At 38.1% G+C, this 16,634-nt stretch overlaps 1 protein-coding gene across 4 annotated transcripts in view; it reads left to right on the top strand.

Annotated features, from left to right (window-relative positions):
* The window catches only part of SLC22A16 (solute carrier family 22 member 16), a 34,353-nt gene that overhangs the window by 12,445 nt on the left and 5,274 nt on the right, over positions 1-16,634 (top strand). Inside the window, exons 2-8 of one of the 4 annotated variants that reach the window (XM_038131983.1) lie at positions 5,181-5,657; positions 8,211-8,328; positions 10,251-10,800; positions 12,670-12,797; positions 13,191-13,300; positions 13,803-13,902; positions 15,599-15,684. In XM_038131983.1, the coding sequence (XP_037987911.1) occupies positions 5,181-5,657; positions 8,211-8,328; positions 10,251-10,800; positions 12,670-12,797; positions 13,191-13,300; positions 13,803-13,902; positions 15,599-15,684 (1,569 nt within the window). The remainder of the gene's footprint in view (positions 1-5,180; positions 5,658-8,210; positions 8,329-10,250; positions 10,801-12,669; positions 12,798-13,190; positions 13,301-13,802; positions 13,903-15,598; positions 15,685-16,634) is intronic. The other 3 variants (XR_005256327.1, XM_038131982.1, XM_038131984.1) reach the window with 3 other exon arrangements.

Here is a 16,634-nt window from a genome sequence, read left to right as displayed (position 1 = left end):
TTGCAGTGACAATGCCACAGAGATGTTGTGCCATGAGACTACAGCCAGAGCGACAGTGGTCTGAGATCTAGTTCATTGTTTTTATGGAACAGTATTTCTCGCATTCAGGTACTGGCATGATATTACAGTTGCTTTTCTTACTGATCTTTGAACTTGTGCAGAGGAAATAGAAAATGCAAAAATCTTTTTTTGCTATAAGCTGCAAAGTGAAAAAAAAAAACAAAAACTACTGTGGAGAAATATCACAAATATTTTAAGAGGGACTGGAACGTTTTCATGTTGCGTCTTGCTTTTGTGAAGACAATTTTAGGCTCATTTGACTTCTGGCATTCATTAAGCATCTCTATACTGGAGCAGTAACCTATGAAGTCTTCTTGACTTCTATATTTGACACTCCTGGCAAGAGTGACAAAATGTACTTGCCAAATAATTATCTCCCATGGCAAGTCACTGAAGAGATGGAAAAACACTGAGAGAAATTATCATACCTTTCAGGACAGTCATCATGTTCACAGAACTTTTTTTTAAAATGGCAAAAAGTGGGGTTTTAAAAAGGAAAACATATCTGTAAAATAGGTTAGACTATTTGCAGCAATATCTGTTCTATAATCTGTTGTGTGTATGTGAAGATGACTGGTATCTAAAATCCTATTGCCAAAATCTGCCCTTTTTGAAGATCACTCCTGGAATTTGCTTTCTTTTGGTGAATTTCAATAGTGTTTTTTGTTCCTGCAATGGTATTTTCTTACCATTTTGATGCATGAAAAACAGTATTTCTTTGCTCAGGGAAATGTAACTTTAAACATTGAGTTTGGTGTGGTTATAAAGGGATTATAGTAAGTATCTGTCTGCAACAGAGAGCTTTAAGCTCAGTAATAAAGGACTTTCTTATGTGTTTGGTGTTCTTAAATGAAGAATTTGGGAAAAAGTTAATAATTTGCAGTGGGGGGCAAGGACAGCCTAGACTTTACCCTGTGCCTCAGGGCCGGGGAAGTGCAGGACCTGTGTATGTTGTGCTGTGACCTCCTGGCCTGCACAGCATCCGGGGAGCTGCTCCAGGCTCCTGCAAAGGCCGGAGGCTGCTGAGCCATGGCATGACCATGGGACCTGGCCCAGGGACCTGGCCCAGGGCTCTGAGACTGGGGCAGGGTATCCACATGGCCACAACACGGGGTCTGAGATACAGCCCATGGACCCAGGGGTTCAAAGGGAGGCATCCCAGGTGGCAACAGAGGAGGCAGCAGCTCTGTGCTTCTCTTCACTCAGCACTCTCTGCCACCCCAGTCTCGGTTCCTCTGTCTGCCCTGAGGCTGGACCTGAGCCCTTGTCCCTTTTCAATCTCCAGCTGTTCTGGAAAGCAAAGTTCCATGAACCTGTAGTACTCTCCCATCTCCTCCCATCCCCTCATACTTATCTTCCTACATCCCCACACATCGACCTCCCTACACACTTTTCATTCTTTCCCTATGTTGTCCCTAATGGTTGGATTCATTCCTTTTTGGGAACTATACAGGTTAAAGAATTTCCTGATGTTTACACCACTGGTCTTTCTGGAAGAAAAGCTCTTCCTACCCTCGGGAGATTGCCAGAAGCTTGGAAGGTTGAGCTTTTCAATCTAGGACCAGTAGGAATGCTGTTAAAACACTGCTGTAGTCAGCAGTGGGTTTCCTTCCCAGCAAAACAGGGCTTTCAGGGTAGTTTTTCTGTGTTTTGTATGTACAAAAATATGCACATACAAAGTATATACAGAGAGAGGCTCAGCCAGCCCAGTGTAGAATTTTACTGGAGAGAGCAGTAAATAGTTTTTGCAGGCAGGGAAGCAGCCTGTTAGTGTGGTGCAGAGTGCCTTCAGACCCTGGTGCTTCCAAATGCTTTTCTAACTTCACATTCAGGCCTTTTTCCTCCCTATCCCAGCTCCCCCTGCCTGCTCCTTGGCTCTTTTATTGAGCAGGTAGAGGTTAAAAACTGCAGTGCAATCCTGCCTGCAAAATTCTGATCAACATGATAATTTTGCTGTAAAAGCCCATTTTCCCATTCTTAAATGAAGTTCATCTCCAGCATAAATTATGTCTGTTAATGTATATCTGGTATTCTGACTTCTTGTGTTTGCACTGATGCTGCAAATTAGGTAAGAAAAATAATGATGCTACAGAGTGGATTTCTTTGTTGAAACTCCATAAGATTTTCATAACATTGGAAATGGAAGGATGTTTTTACAAGAATAAGCTATATCTAATTGTAGGTTAAACCCTTGAAAGATGGGTGAAATGTTGTATGACAGGTATTTCTTTAAAATGAATCCTTTATTGCCTTTTACAGAGGTGGAAAGAAAGAAGGGGCACAAAGAAGAGGAAAGGGTACAGACTGTAGTTTGTATGGTTGTCGGCAGTAACAGGAGGAGAACTGAGAATTCTGTACAATGAAGTGATAAAAGAAAAGGAAGATTTATTCAAGGTTGTACCAGGGTGTTTTATAAGCTAATAATAGTCTTATATTTGAAAAGGGGACATGGATATTAGATTTAATGAGAAACTTTCCCACAGAAAGATTTGACAGTGGAGCAGTCTGTTAAAATGGTCATTGAAGTATGATCACAAAAAATGTTCAAGAAGAGATAAGATAAAACTCTCAAGTGAGTAGTGAGAGCAGAGATTAACTAGACCTGCTCATAGCCCTGGTGATACTGTTGGGCTTTGAATTTGTAAAAATTTGTGTAGTGGATTGTTTCCTGCCATCTTCTCAGACTCCATCCTTAAAAGTTGTTATCTCCCTTAACCCTCTCCGACAAAAAAAAAGGCATAAATATATTTTTCCTACTCACTCTTACTGAGATAAAGATAAATGATATTTTTATATCCTGATATTTCTTGTATCGCAAGAACTGATTAGGAAACTCAAGAGGTGTGTATGAGAGTTTGAAATTATTTCATTCTCTCTCTCTCAGAAATACCAAGTGGATTATTTGACACATTGCAATTTTCTAATGCATAATGACAGATAATTGCAAATACTGGGGACCCTGATTCCAAGCATGCCACTTTTTACTAGCTAGGAGAAGATGTAAGTGACAGCTTCTAGGGGTTTAATTTACTATTATCTCTTTCTAGCGTTCCACATACTGCAACAGTAGCCCAGGTTGTTGAATTTGGTCGTGCTCTGCTATTTTTAAAATGAATTTGTGTCTTTTGATGGGAACAGTTTAAAATGAAACTGGAGAAGAGGAACTAAAAAAACATCGTTGACCATATTTGTCTGCATCAATAAGGTCCCAAGGGTTACATTTCAAAATAACCTTTGCTTTTTTTTATGGTCCAAGATAGCTCAAACACCTTTCAGAGCTGTTTCAGCCTTGCTTTGATCTATGGCTAGATACTTAATCCCCAAGAAGCTGTTCTCTTGAGAGAGAATGGATGGACTTGCAGGGTTGCTGTGGCTGTGTTCAGTTTCTCCTGACCGAATCTTTCGGTTTTGTTCGGGAAGGAGCAGCCCAGCACCTGTGTGAGGATTGCCTTGCAGCATCCTCCAGAGGGAAGTGGTGCCAGATTTTGAGCTGCCACGGTGGGTTTAGCAATTCAACTCACTCCTCAGACTGCTGTAGAAAAGTCAATAGAGCTGTTCGTCAAGGGAAAGGGGGATAAAAAGCCCTGCAGCAGAACAACAGCAATGTCAAACGCCTTTGGAAGGACAGGATAGGCCACTGGGTTTACATTTACCAAGGAATGGAATAAGAATCAAGATAAAAGGCAGCGCAGAATGACGATGGTGAATGGAGGTGTGTGGTTTACAAGAGAACTATTTTATTTGAAAGGTTAATTGGGTATTAAGGCAATGTAGCCAGTAAATTCTGCTTCAATACTTTGCTTATAGATAGTTTCAGAATTATTTAGAAATTTTGATAATAGATTAAAAAGTCCTAGGGCATGCACTGTTGAGATCTATATTATGGGAATTCATGGCTAGATTAGATACATTTTGGAGGAGTATCTAGAGTCTGTATTTGTTACAGGGATTGAAATTGCTCTGACTATTCCCAAAAGACATTTCAAGGCATTTGGTTTTAGACATTATTTCCTGTAACTTCAGCAGAGATAGCCTCTGATCATGTAAAAAAAAATCTGCTTTTTGTTTCATGCTGCCAAGGCCTGCTGCATCCTGCAGTAAGAATGTATGTATAGAAGCTCATTGAACACTTCTTCAAATTATTGCAACTCATTGACCTTCAAGAAATAAAAAAACGGAGGAGAACAAAAGCTTTTTTGTTTTTTCTGAACAGATGTTGTACTAATTAGATGCATAATTTAAACATTTAATTGAGAAAACGAGTCCTTATGCTTAAATTATCAGAAGCTGTCTGGAATTTGCATACAGTGACACTAGAGTTCATTGCAAGTCTTTTGAAATTCTGAACACATGTGCAATTTTTTTGCTAAGATTTACTTGCATCTCGAGCAAATTTTAAAAGCTGTTAAAATGCCAAAATTCAGGCTATGCATAAAACATTCTCTTACTAGGTTTGCTTTATGATACAATCTTTAATGGATAACTGCACACCCTGTTTAAGCCAAAACCCAACCCAGTTCAGAGCTCTGTTTTGCTACAAAACATTTCACATTGTTCAGATTCTATCTTCTACGTGTGTCTACATGTATTCTCTCTTTGTCTTTTGGCTGCAGTAAAGAGAGATGGAAAATAGATGGAATTCAGCTATAGAGATACAATTAAGTGGAATGAGGGTCGTAATGTGTTTGGTTTGTTTCATTTGAGGCACATATCTCTATCCCTAAGAACCTGAGGTTGCAACATTTTGTTTTTTCTAACCATGCAAGTAATCTAAGGCCTTATTTTAAGGGGATGTGCTGCAGAGAATTGGAAGGCGGAAGGCTGCTTCAAAATTAGTGCTTAAGGTCAGAACTGTTTCATTTTAAATTGTCTTCTCCCTGTGACTGAACGCATGACTAAGAGCAGCACTCATTTCTTAACAATAGATTCCAAATTGTGGATCTTTTTCTCATCTTTGGTCTCTTGCAGAGCTTAGCTAATATTGAAGCAGCACCACACAACAAAACACTAGACATGTTAATGATAACTCCATTTATTGATCTACCCAAACAATTACGCTGAATATTTTTTCCATGTATAGAGGGCTTTTCCTCAGTAAAGTGTTTTCTTTCCCTTTACAGATTTCAAGCATGTGTTTATTTTGCATCTGTCTTTCAAGCTATGTCATGTGGCATCCATTACTTAGCATCTGTGTTCATGGCTGTTACTCCTAACTTTGTATGTGGGTTCCCTGGAAATGTGAGTAGTGTTCTTTTCCACAACTCCTCTGCATCAAGTATAGAGGACATCTGGACACTATGGACATCAACAGAAAACTACATTGTAGTCCAGCTGGAAAATGGAGAAATTTGGGAACTTGATCAATGCAGCAGGTCCAGAAGAGAAGTCAGTTTGGATCTGGCATACGAATACAAAGGCAACAAGTCTGTATTTCCTTGTTCTGATGGATTTCTCTATGATGATACAAAGTGGAAGAGCACTGTTGTTACGCAGTGGGATCTGGTCTGTGACCGAGAATGGCTTGCAAAATTAATCCAGCCTACATTCATGCTTGGAGTCTTGATTGGAGCAGTGATTTTTGGTGACATTGCTGACAGGTAAAGTGCCATCCTCTGAAAATTGTAGCTTTAGACTACAGTAACTCCATGTGTATCTAGCTGTTTTTATTGTTTCTGTTCATTGTATATTCATAACTACATATGCAACATCCAGGAGGTTTGGATATTGCTTTATTCACAGGTCTGTTTAACTTGGTTTCTTTTTCCTATAACAAGTCCTAATTTTAAAATGTATTCTCAAGTAATTTACTTTTAAAACTTTTTCATACTTTCTCATCCATTGTTCTAGGCCTTAATCCCTGAAATTGCCCTGTGCAGCTAGTATTTGCCTTCAGATTTTTATTTATTTGTTTTTTTGTTTACTTATCTTGACAGGAATAGCAATAGCTCATTGTGATAGAAATGGTAAAACCTGGGAGTAGATTTTCACCTCATTTTTCATGAGAAAAGGTCACTCATGGAAATGCAGATTTTTTTTTTTGGTAATATGACAAACAGCTGAAGGGGTACTAGAAGGTTAAATATAATGTATTTGAAAGTCAGCTTTCCTAATCTCTGTCATGAGTACAGTTCAATGGAGCTGATGCAAAGGCTTTGAGGGTTTAATCAAGCCCACCTTCTTAAAATAAACACCCATATACTACTTTTCCTTGCTGTCCAATTATAGGTTTTCCCTGAAAAATTAGCTTAAACTTCAGTCTCTTGAAAGCTCATGAACATAAGAGGAAAAATGGGTGTGGGTGAGCTGTGCTGTAGCTTCACTCATTTACCAGCATGTACAAAGTTCTGTTTGAGCATGAGGAGCATCAGTCCTGGAGGGACTCGACCCGAGCGGCCTCTTGCTCACAGTTCCAAGGCTCATTCCCGTCCAACGCTTCCTCCCTGGGTGTTATCTCAGCCCATGCACTGAAATCCAGCATCAGAGCTGGACTCAGAAGCAACAGTGAGCCTCAGGGTGTACATCTGTGACCTCCTGCCTCAGCTGGTTTTCTCTCTCAACGCAAACAGGCATATTCCTGCCTCAGAGAGCACCCAGCCATGCCCATCTGTCCATATGAGAATCAAATATCCAAGTTATGTTGAACTTAGCTTTGTCTTGGGCACTTTCTGTACCTGTGCTTTGCTTTGAAGGCTGGTTTAGAGTTATTTATGTCTTTCTATAAAGGAGGTTGTTGACTGACAGTTCTGCTGGGTGGAGAGTGATGTTTCATCCCGCATCTAAGAGTGTAAGCAGAACAAGGAGATCAGGCGCGTTGTTTTCTGATTTTCCTTCATTAGCACAACACTACAGTGTGACAGTCACAACATGAGAATGCAAAAGCAACGATGAACTTTTTAATTTGGCTTTTCGAACACATGGAATCAATCTTCCTCCCAATCCCAGGCTTTGTAAAACTGTATTTAATACAAAACCAGAATCTAATGCCAACATCTGTTTTGAGTCCCTTTAAATAATTCATAACTTTATTAATTAATACTTGGACTTGATTTATAAGGTTAGGATTGTATTGTTCTCATTTCCATTAATTCAACCCATGGACAACCAGTTAAGATAATACACACATTCTGAGTTGCAGATTTACAGCTGCAGAATTTACAGCTGCAAGTTATTATTTTCTGACACATCCTGGCTCATGGGAAATAAGCTTGTATATCCCTCCCATTACCAATTAACAGATTTCCCAACAGAAGAGCTCTGATAGCTAAGACTTCTTGGGATCTTTCCTGGCAGGGATCAAAGACCAAATCGTGACTTCAGGTCAAGGCTGGGAAAAAACAGGAGGAATTTTACTGGAGTATGAAATACTCACAGTCAAAACTCCTCAAACTCTCTGTCTAAAAGTAATATCCCCATTTGTGAAAAGCTGTTTGCAATGGAGGAGGTAATAAGAGACCAAGGAATTATTATTGGGGAAGAAAAATAATTCCATGCAGTTTGTGTTACAGAGCATTTGTAGATAGAATGTAGTGAAATCCCAATGGAGTCTTGTACATCTACTGCTGCAGCTAGTGTTTGACATGATTTTTTTGCCATTAGTTTACTTTCTTCCTGCATTTCTGTGTTTTTATATGCATGCATATGTGCTGTCAGAAATTAGAAAATTATGGGGAACTGTGTGATTGTCATTTGTTAGAGAATTCAGTCTTAAAGAACTGGACAAAGGTATGTTACAGGAACCTTTCATTACTATCAAAATTGGTTGTTACTTTGACAAAAGATGGCATATGTTATCACAGCTAACTTTTGTCAGAAATTATTAACATGATGCTACTTAATATAAAATAGCTGAAAAACTGATTTATATCCTCATAAATAAGAGTAAAATTACCAACCAAGTTATGTAGAAGTTAAAACTGGAGGTGAAGATATGTAAAGCTCACTGCACATTGCTTCCAGCCAAGAATTGTGGAATGGAAGTTCCATTCATCCTTTTTCTTGGAAGCAGGAATTACTGACAAATTAATACAGGTAACTAAACCAGAATATCTGTGGTGAGTTATTACCTTCCATCTAGGCTCTCTGGAGCTGCAGGTGTGTTTTAATGGAATGTTTGTGGTTATTGATGATTTTATTACTGCTGTGATTTGCAGACTGGGAAGACGGCGTGTTATATGGTTCACAAGTGCCGGTCAGTTTGTATTTGGCATTGCAGTGGCCTTCACATTTGACTACTACAGTTTCGTGATTGTGCGCTTTCTCCTCGCTATGGTAAGAAAGGACGTTCACCCTTGGCCCTTTTCCATGCCATTTCTTACCCCTTCTCAGGAAAACCTCCCTTTTGTTATTATTTCCTCTCCTACTTCATTATTCTAAAGCCCCGTCTGTTGCACTTATTTCAGCAGAGCAGGGAGAGTCTGAATGTTCTTGGACCACAGCAGTTTTCCTCTTTGAATTAATAGAAAGCGTCTGTATGAAGCAGTGTTTGGTACTTCCTCCATCCCAACCTCTGCTGGACTGGTAATTAAATACCAAGTGTGAGCAGCAAACTCTGGATTCTGCATTGCAGCTGCTGTTGCATTTCTCCTTATTGTTAGAAATGGAATATTATTTTTTCTTAAACTAGCAAATCTATAATAAGTATTATTTTTATCTCTACCATTTTGAGTGATGGAGGAGAGATGCACATTTTCTCTTCCATGCATCTCTTTGGTCTTTTAAGCTGTATCTGGAATACTAAATACATAGGCAGATATGTTTAACACCTAGATGTTTTATACTGTACTTAGAGGTATTTCAGTATATGCGTTTATGCAGACCCACACATACAGTTTTATGTGTGTGTGGTATACATCCAATATCTGACACATATTCAATATTTATACATATTAACCAATTTTAAATAACTATTTTACAGCCCAAAGTACATTCTTGAGCTTTTCACCACATAATGCATAAAGAAATTAGAATGCCATCACAAAAAAAAAAATCATCTGACTTATTAAACATGGGTTAGATATTTGAAAATATTCCCATAATTTATTTTGTTCTGCTGACAGTGCATTTGTCAAGACAGGACCTTGTACCTGGAGCTCCCTTTGCCTGAATTTCCTAGCAGGAAAAACTGCATCACGTCAGCCTTGAACAGTGAGATCTACAGGAGTCCCTCTGCTGACTCCCTTGGCTGTTGATGCCAGCTCCTGTGGTTGTTTAGAAAAGCAAAAAGCTCTGACCAGGCCGATGCTGTAGGTTTTATCTGGCCACTGAGACTGATTTGCAAGGTGCAGTCCTAAACTCTAGCCCCGTGCCACTGCAGTCAGTGCAGTTTTCCTATCAGTGGGTTCAGAATCGGAGACTATTAACTGGAATATTGTTAACAGGAAAATCGATTAACCAAAACAATATACTGAAATATTTTCTACTCTATATTCTCCATATTCTCTATATTGTCATTGTGGTTTGCAATGTTTTAAGACACCAGGAATTCGATGTTGAGATATTTGAGAAATTGAAATATATATATATATATTTAATAATATATATATATATATTCAATGAAGAAATACTATTATGCAGAACATGCCAGTAATTGCATTCACTTGATGCCATATGAGAACCTGTAATTGTGTATATATATGAGATTCTCTTCCAATATTGTAAAAACTGTGATTTAGTGAGATATTTTACAAGGGCGTGGAAGGTAATTGTTTGTAATTGTGAAGTTTTCTGACATGCAGCGTATTAATTGTTTGCTTAAAAGCCGAGATCAAGATTTTCAGAAATGACAATTACTTCAGGGGACCTCTCTTTCCCAAGCATCCAGTTTGTGATGTCATTAAGGGACCTGATTTTTGGAGGAGACGGGCTTAATGACATCAGCAAATTAAGTTTCTTCACAGGTGTCTCTTGCTGGCTGTCCCCCACTACAGAGAAGCATCCTAATTCACTTCACATTTTTAAATAGTGTCCACGCAGTCGGAAGGTTTGAATTTTTTCTCCAGCTGATTCATTTTCATGGTTGCCTTTTTTTCTGTCAGTGTGAGACAGGCCAGCGTGGTGACAATTTAGCATACACAGGTGTGGAACATTGTTAGCTGTTTGTTTTTACTGCTGGTGCACAGCAGTACACAGCAGGGAGAATAGAAACAAACCTGACACTGTTTTTTTTTCTTTTCTCTCTCCCACCCTCCCAGGTTTCCAGTGGCTATCTGGTTGTGGCTTTTGTTTATGTGACTGAATTTGTTGGCATTAAAGCACGAACCTGGGCTTCTATGCATGTCCATGCTTTTTTTGCTATGGGAATTATGATTGTGGCACTCGTGGGATTTTTGGTTCGGACCTGGTGGGTCTATCAGATATTTCTCTCCATAGCAACTCTTCCCTTTGTCTTGTGCTGCTGGATGCTCCCAGAAACACCTTTTTGGCTGCTGTCAGAGGAAAAATATGAAGATGCACAAAAAGTGATTGATACAATGGCAAGATGGAATAAAGTCAGCACTCCCTGCAAAGTTTCTGAACTGTGCTCAGTCCAACAAGACGATCTAGCCAGTGGCAGAACGGGTGATGATGATACATCCTCAGCAAAGAAGCACAACATCTTAGACCTGTTTTGTAACTGGCAAATTGCAAGAAGGACCATCACAGTCTGGCTGATCTGGTTCACTGGGAGCTTGGGGTACTACGTCTTCTCCCTCAGTTCTGTCAGTCTAGGAGGCAATGAATATTTAAATCTCTTTCTCATAGGTAAATACTTTTGCACCTTATTCTGTTAATGACAGAACTGGAACATAACATTTAAGAATGTCTATAGATTTGACAGCCAATTTTTTACTTTGTTCATTCAACTGTGAACCTTGTTTGAAAAGTTTCTTGCTAACTTTTCATAAAGTTGACTAACACAGTATCATTCACTCCAAATTTCACTGTGTCTGAGAAAAAAAAATTAGAATCTGTTGGTGCACAGAATTCTTCTCTGTCTGTCTTGTGAAACCATATTCTGGCTTGTCTTCTCTTTGCCTTGGAAGTCTATAGCAGATCCACACAAACACCAGGGGAAACAGACAAACAACACAAGATTTACGCAGCTCTGTTAAAGGCACAAACTAGGAAAATGGGAGAAAAAATATTCCTTTTATCACTTACTGTCATGATATATTGAGTTTGTCTGTGTAGAAAACATAGTCATAATTGTCAGAAGGAAGAGTCATTTTCATTTTCTCAGAAGTGTATTTTTAATTAAGTGGTAATACTCTTTTAATTTTATCATTCTGGCTGTAATCTTTCTCTGGCATGTAAGTTGTTTATAGAGGCAGCTCAGTGCATTCAAGGCCTGATCCAAAGTTTGTTAACATCAGTGGAAATATTCCACTGACTTCAGAAGACTCTAGATCAGACTTGCAGCTCTGAGCCAGTGAAGAATTAAATCATGTGCTTTGCTTTGTGCAGCTGAGTACTCTCAGTGAAGTGAATGTGACTGATTGTGTACACAGGCTCACAGAAGGACTGGGGCTCTCATTATTCCAGTTTGTTTTGTCATGTATTACAGTGTATTGTTAGGCTGATGTGTTGAAGAGCGGGTGCTGGTATTGCACAGATAACTAAACTCCTATTGTGGAGTACACTGGATCCACCTCTTCTAAAAATATTTTAGCAGACTAACAGACACCAAATAATTACAAGCTGCTTTTTCCAACACGACCCCAAAATATTGTTTCCTGATATTACAGGTGTATTGACATGCTATATGTACTTAATAAAGGAATCCAGGCTGTTCAGGGCTGTATCTTATGTTCTTCCTTGATTTTATATTGGACATAGTAGCATTCTTCCTGAGCAAATTGGCTTAAAACATGTCCAAACTGGCTTTGGCTCAGTATTATTTGTCTAGGGGCAAATCATGTTTACACAGTGCAAACAGGTCTAGCCAAATGCCAGGACCTTTAGAGCGGCAGAAGTTTTTCTCTGGAAAGGAACATTAGGACAGGATGATCTGTATGAAGAGTGGGATATTGTAAGCCCTCTTTTTTTATGGAGAAGGGAGAAAGCTGGAACTGCACTCTGTATTAGTGGGGCTTACTCAGAAAACTGGATGTGGACAGAACTTTCTTGCCTTTTGAGATGATTTTGAGCTGATGCTGGGGGAGGCACCTATGGCTACCATTCCCTGTTCAGGCGGAAGCTGGCAAATCCTGAGAGGTGTGTTGGTGTGACACTAGCAATATTCCCCGTGGGCACGCTTGAGCTGCTAATGTGAAAATACCTGAAGGAGAAGAGCGGCAAATGTAGAGCTTTCAGACAGAAGTGTCAGTGTCATAGAAACAGTGGCCTTGCTCTCTTCTGTAATTTTCCACCCCAAAGAGAACTGGAGCTGCTCTGTGCTGTGAAACATGTTTCTCTTGTCCTTCTCCACTCCCACTTCCGTATTTTAGGCTGTTCTCTGCCTTCTGTCACACTTTCTGTAACCAAATGAACTAGCCCAACGCACTGGTTATCTTTAGATTTTACTTGTTTACTAGCCCCTAGATCAGATAAATTCCTCATAAAGAGGAAGTTACAGTTATGAGATGAATATGTGCAATCATGACTTAAACTGGGATAATTTCATACTGACAGGTGCTGTGGAGTTGCCTTGCTATATCATTGCTTGCGTTGCGATGGACAAACTGGGAAGGAGAAACACACTCATTCCGTTCCTTATTTTAAGTGCACTGATCTGTGTTTTAATTATGTTCATACCTCAGGTTAGTCACGTATGGTTGGAAGTGTTCCTATAGCAGAAATTGATTTTAAAGGCTCTTAAGTTGGTAGATGCAGCTGCTCTTTTTAAATCACAGAATAGTTAATTAAAAGCTGGTTTTAAGTTGCAGCTGCCAGTCTAAGATAGATTTCTGTATTTTCGGCACAAGTTTCAATGTCATTGCTGGAGTCACACATAAAACGTTCCCAGGGCTTCAGTGAACCAGGACTGGTAAAAAGTGATGTGGAAACTAGTAATTTATTGAGCAATTTTTAAAAAGCAAGCAATGAGTATTGCTTATTGTTTAAAGAAGGGTCACAGCTTTTGAAGAATGTAAATTATGTTTGGAAGGGTGTAATTTTCTGGTGATATATTTATTTGTGCTCTCTTTCAATAGGATTTCAATATATTAATTATCTTAGCAAATATGGCTGGAAAATTTTCCATAGGTGTGGCATTTGGCCTTATATATCTCTACACAGCAGAACTGTACCCAACAATAGTAAGGTAAGAACTTTTGCCAGTTATGTATTTTTCATTAATTAATTAATTTTTATTCATTAATTTTTTATTCTACACAAGATCCAGCAGCTCTTGGCATCAGTGGTGGTGATCTGAAAGACCTGGGATGGGATGAGTTCCTCAGCTGCCTCAGAGCTGTCTGGAGTTTGGCTGTACTATAGTTTTTTATTTATTTTGCATTCCACGTCCATTGATTGGTTCCATTAGGGAACTAGAAGAATACAAAATACTTTCTTAAACATGTTTCATGCCTTTTTGTAAGTCCTGGTTATTAATCCCGTGATCTGTGCTGAATGATAATTATATTTTTAATCTTAATTAGAGAAGCAACTGAATTTCACTACAATATAAATTTACATTGGCATAGCAACAGCTTCTTAGTGTAATTGCTTAAAGACACAAATCTTACTGATGTTTGAAGTGTCTGTGCATTTCTAATTGTTTCCTTTAACTGCCAGAATTCTTACTCAAATTCTTTTCTGTGTAGATCACTTGCTGTTGGAAGTGGAAGCATGATGTGCCGTGTAGGAAGTGTGGTTGCTCCTTTCTGTGTATATCTGAGAAGTGTGTGGATTTTCATGCCACTGGTAGGTATTTATTTAAATGGTGAATATTTTTTGAAAAGGTGTATGTGTCACTTTTTTTCTCTTTAGTAACTTACTAAGTATGTTTTTCCCGTGACAAAGGAACCAAAAGCTGAACATTTATTTCAAAAAGAAAATTGAGTAAACCATTCTAGCTTGAAATTTTCAAGTCCCAAATTCTAGTAGCCTCATATTGTTAAAAATATGCTGCTAAAGCAAAAGAGAGACTTTGAAACACTGAAATATTCAGAAAAGTTTTTATGACAGAAGACAGAAAAATATTTATGCTCTGAATCCTAGTATAAAATTGATTAAAATATTCTGCCCTTACCATGTAACATTTAGGAAGTGTTGTAGTCCAGACTTTTTTGCAGGCCCAGAAGTTTTTGACCATGCTCCTGATTTAGTTCTTCCATTCCTGAAGTCACCATAGGTAGCTGGATTTTCTTACATTATTCCTTAATATTTTCCACAGCTTCTTTGGGACATTGCATCTTTGGAATAGTCTCCCAAAGATCAAGAAGGTTTTGTGCTTACTGTATTTGGTCTCCACATCTGTCCCAAAGATCCTGTTCTGTGTTTTTCACCAGAGCTGAACAAAACATTTCATGAGCTAGAAAAAGATAAGGAAATGGTATATTGATCAGCTTCATGGTGACTTTGACAAGCAACAGAAGCAGGTCAGGTTACCATTAGGTTTTGTCTTTTACCACCAGTTGCCCCAGAAAAGAGAGGTGGGCCCATTCTTTTGTGTACTTTGGGTATTATGTAGTAGATCCACGACTACAAAATATTTTATGTGCTCCCTGCTCACACATGAATCACATTTCTTCATTGCACTTCTGTTATGAAGCATTTGCTGCTTAGAAATCCTGCAGCAATTCAATCCCTTTTTTCTCCTGAAGGATAAATTATGCTTATATATGTAAAACCAAATGGAATTACAAAATTTGTATTAAAGCTTTAAGTAAAGAAATGTTTATTAATGATTTCAAATAGTTAAAATTCTTTCAAAAACCCCTTAGAATTCACTGTGACTAGGGCACTGCTGTTATATGTAGATTATACATGTCAGAAAGTCAAAGTGTAATGGGATGTGTCTTTAACCTGGATTCTTAGTCAAATTTTATCCACCATATTGGAGTTTCCTAAACAAGGGCATTGTGTCCGTTTGATTTGGCAACTAAAGAATCTTCAATTATAGATTGTTTCAGAGAATTCCTGTGAGCTCATTTCATTATTTAAATTAATTACTTTTGGTTATTTTCGATGAAAACTAAGAGGATGAAGGAGACCACAAATGACTTTATTTCTTCAAGTTCCTAAAAATGTTTTCTTTCTTAACAATGTCTCTACACAAACCACGATGTGATCCCAGAAAAGACAAAGAAACATTTGCACAGCAGAGTGGTCATGGGAGAGCACTTATTTTTTTCTTCTTGTCAGCATTTTGCCTTTACTGTCTGAAATAGGACTCATCTGTGCAGAAGTGCTGCAGTTAAACCACAGATGAGGGAGTGCTCAGATGTTTTGGAGAGCAGTGCAAATGGCAGTATAAACACAGGAATTATTTCAGCTATGAACAACTCTCAGGGTACAAGAGTTATCCAGAGTTTTTGTAGAGTTGAGTAGTAGTTCACAGTGACCACGTTTCCATTATTAGCTCCTGTTATAGAGCATTTGTCAATTTATTAAATAGGCTTGTCTTGAGTTGGAGCATAGCGTGCCAAGTCTCAGGTCAAGTAAGTGTTTTGGAATGGAAGTGAAATCAAATGGATTACATTTGTAAGTAAACTGATACACATCACCCTGATCTATTGCAAACACCACACACTGTTGAACAGTTACTACTGCTGTTTGTTTGGCGCTCTGCCTCATGCACAGTTATGCCACCTGCGAGTACTGCAAGCATCTTGAGTGGCTATAAATCTTCAATAAGTCTATAAATTGAGTAACTTGCCAAGAATGTTTTTTATGTGACAACTTTATAGAAAATGTGCAGTGAAACAACTGCTCCTTGTATAACCTATTTCTGTTTCTCAGCTGTTTAAAAAATTATGTTGCAATAGTTCTTTAACAGGGTTGATTTTTCTCACAGAAAAAACATAAATTAGAATTTTTAAAAGCCCACACTGGTGTTAATAAATGAATACAAACCCTCAGTCAAATACTATTGGTTTTTCATGTTGAAATATAACCTTTTTTGTTGAAGTAGAGATTTTGTCAAGAAGATCACATTTTAGATTGGTTCAGAGCCATCAGATGTTAACATAAATATACATATAAATAGCAGACTATAATAATAATTTGTTCTCAGAAGTAAAAGCATTATTTTGTAGGGATATTTAATTCAAATTACCTTTTGTTCTGGAGTATATATATCAAGTCCTAGTCTTAGAGCACTGCAGCATTAAAAATGTTGCTCCAGAAAGGGAAGAGGACATAAGAAAAATTATGGTAAATATTTTCTGAAGGTTTCTGTGGTATCTGTTAGAAGTTGCTGGTTGTACTGAAGTGTTGGGAACACTCTAAGAGTTTAACTAAGCAAAAAGTCAGATTTCAATTAACACCCTGAAAACACAATGCATTTAACCATGTATGCCTGTCAAATTAACTTCAACATACTTAAACATACTTAAATACCTTTACAATAGTAACAGTACAATAACATAAATACAATTCATTTGTACACATAAGGATTTGACCATATCAGGAAACCATTTTCTGATATTGAA

Source organism: Motacilla alba, chromosome 3 (assembly GCF_015832195.1).
Source record: "Motacilla alba alba isolate MOTALB_02 chromosome 3, Motacilla_alba_V1.0_pri, whole genome shotgun sequence".
NCBI lineage: Eukaryota > Metazoa > Chordata > Aves > Passeriformes > Motacillidae > Motacilla > Motacilla alba.
This window is presented reverse-complemented; position numbering and strand designations above follow the sequence as displayed.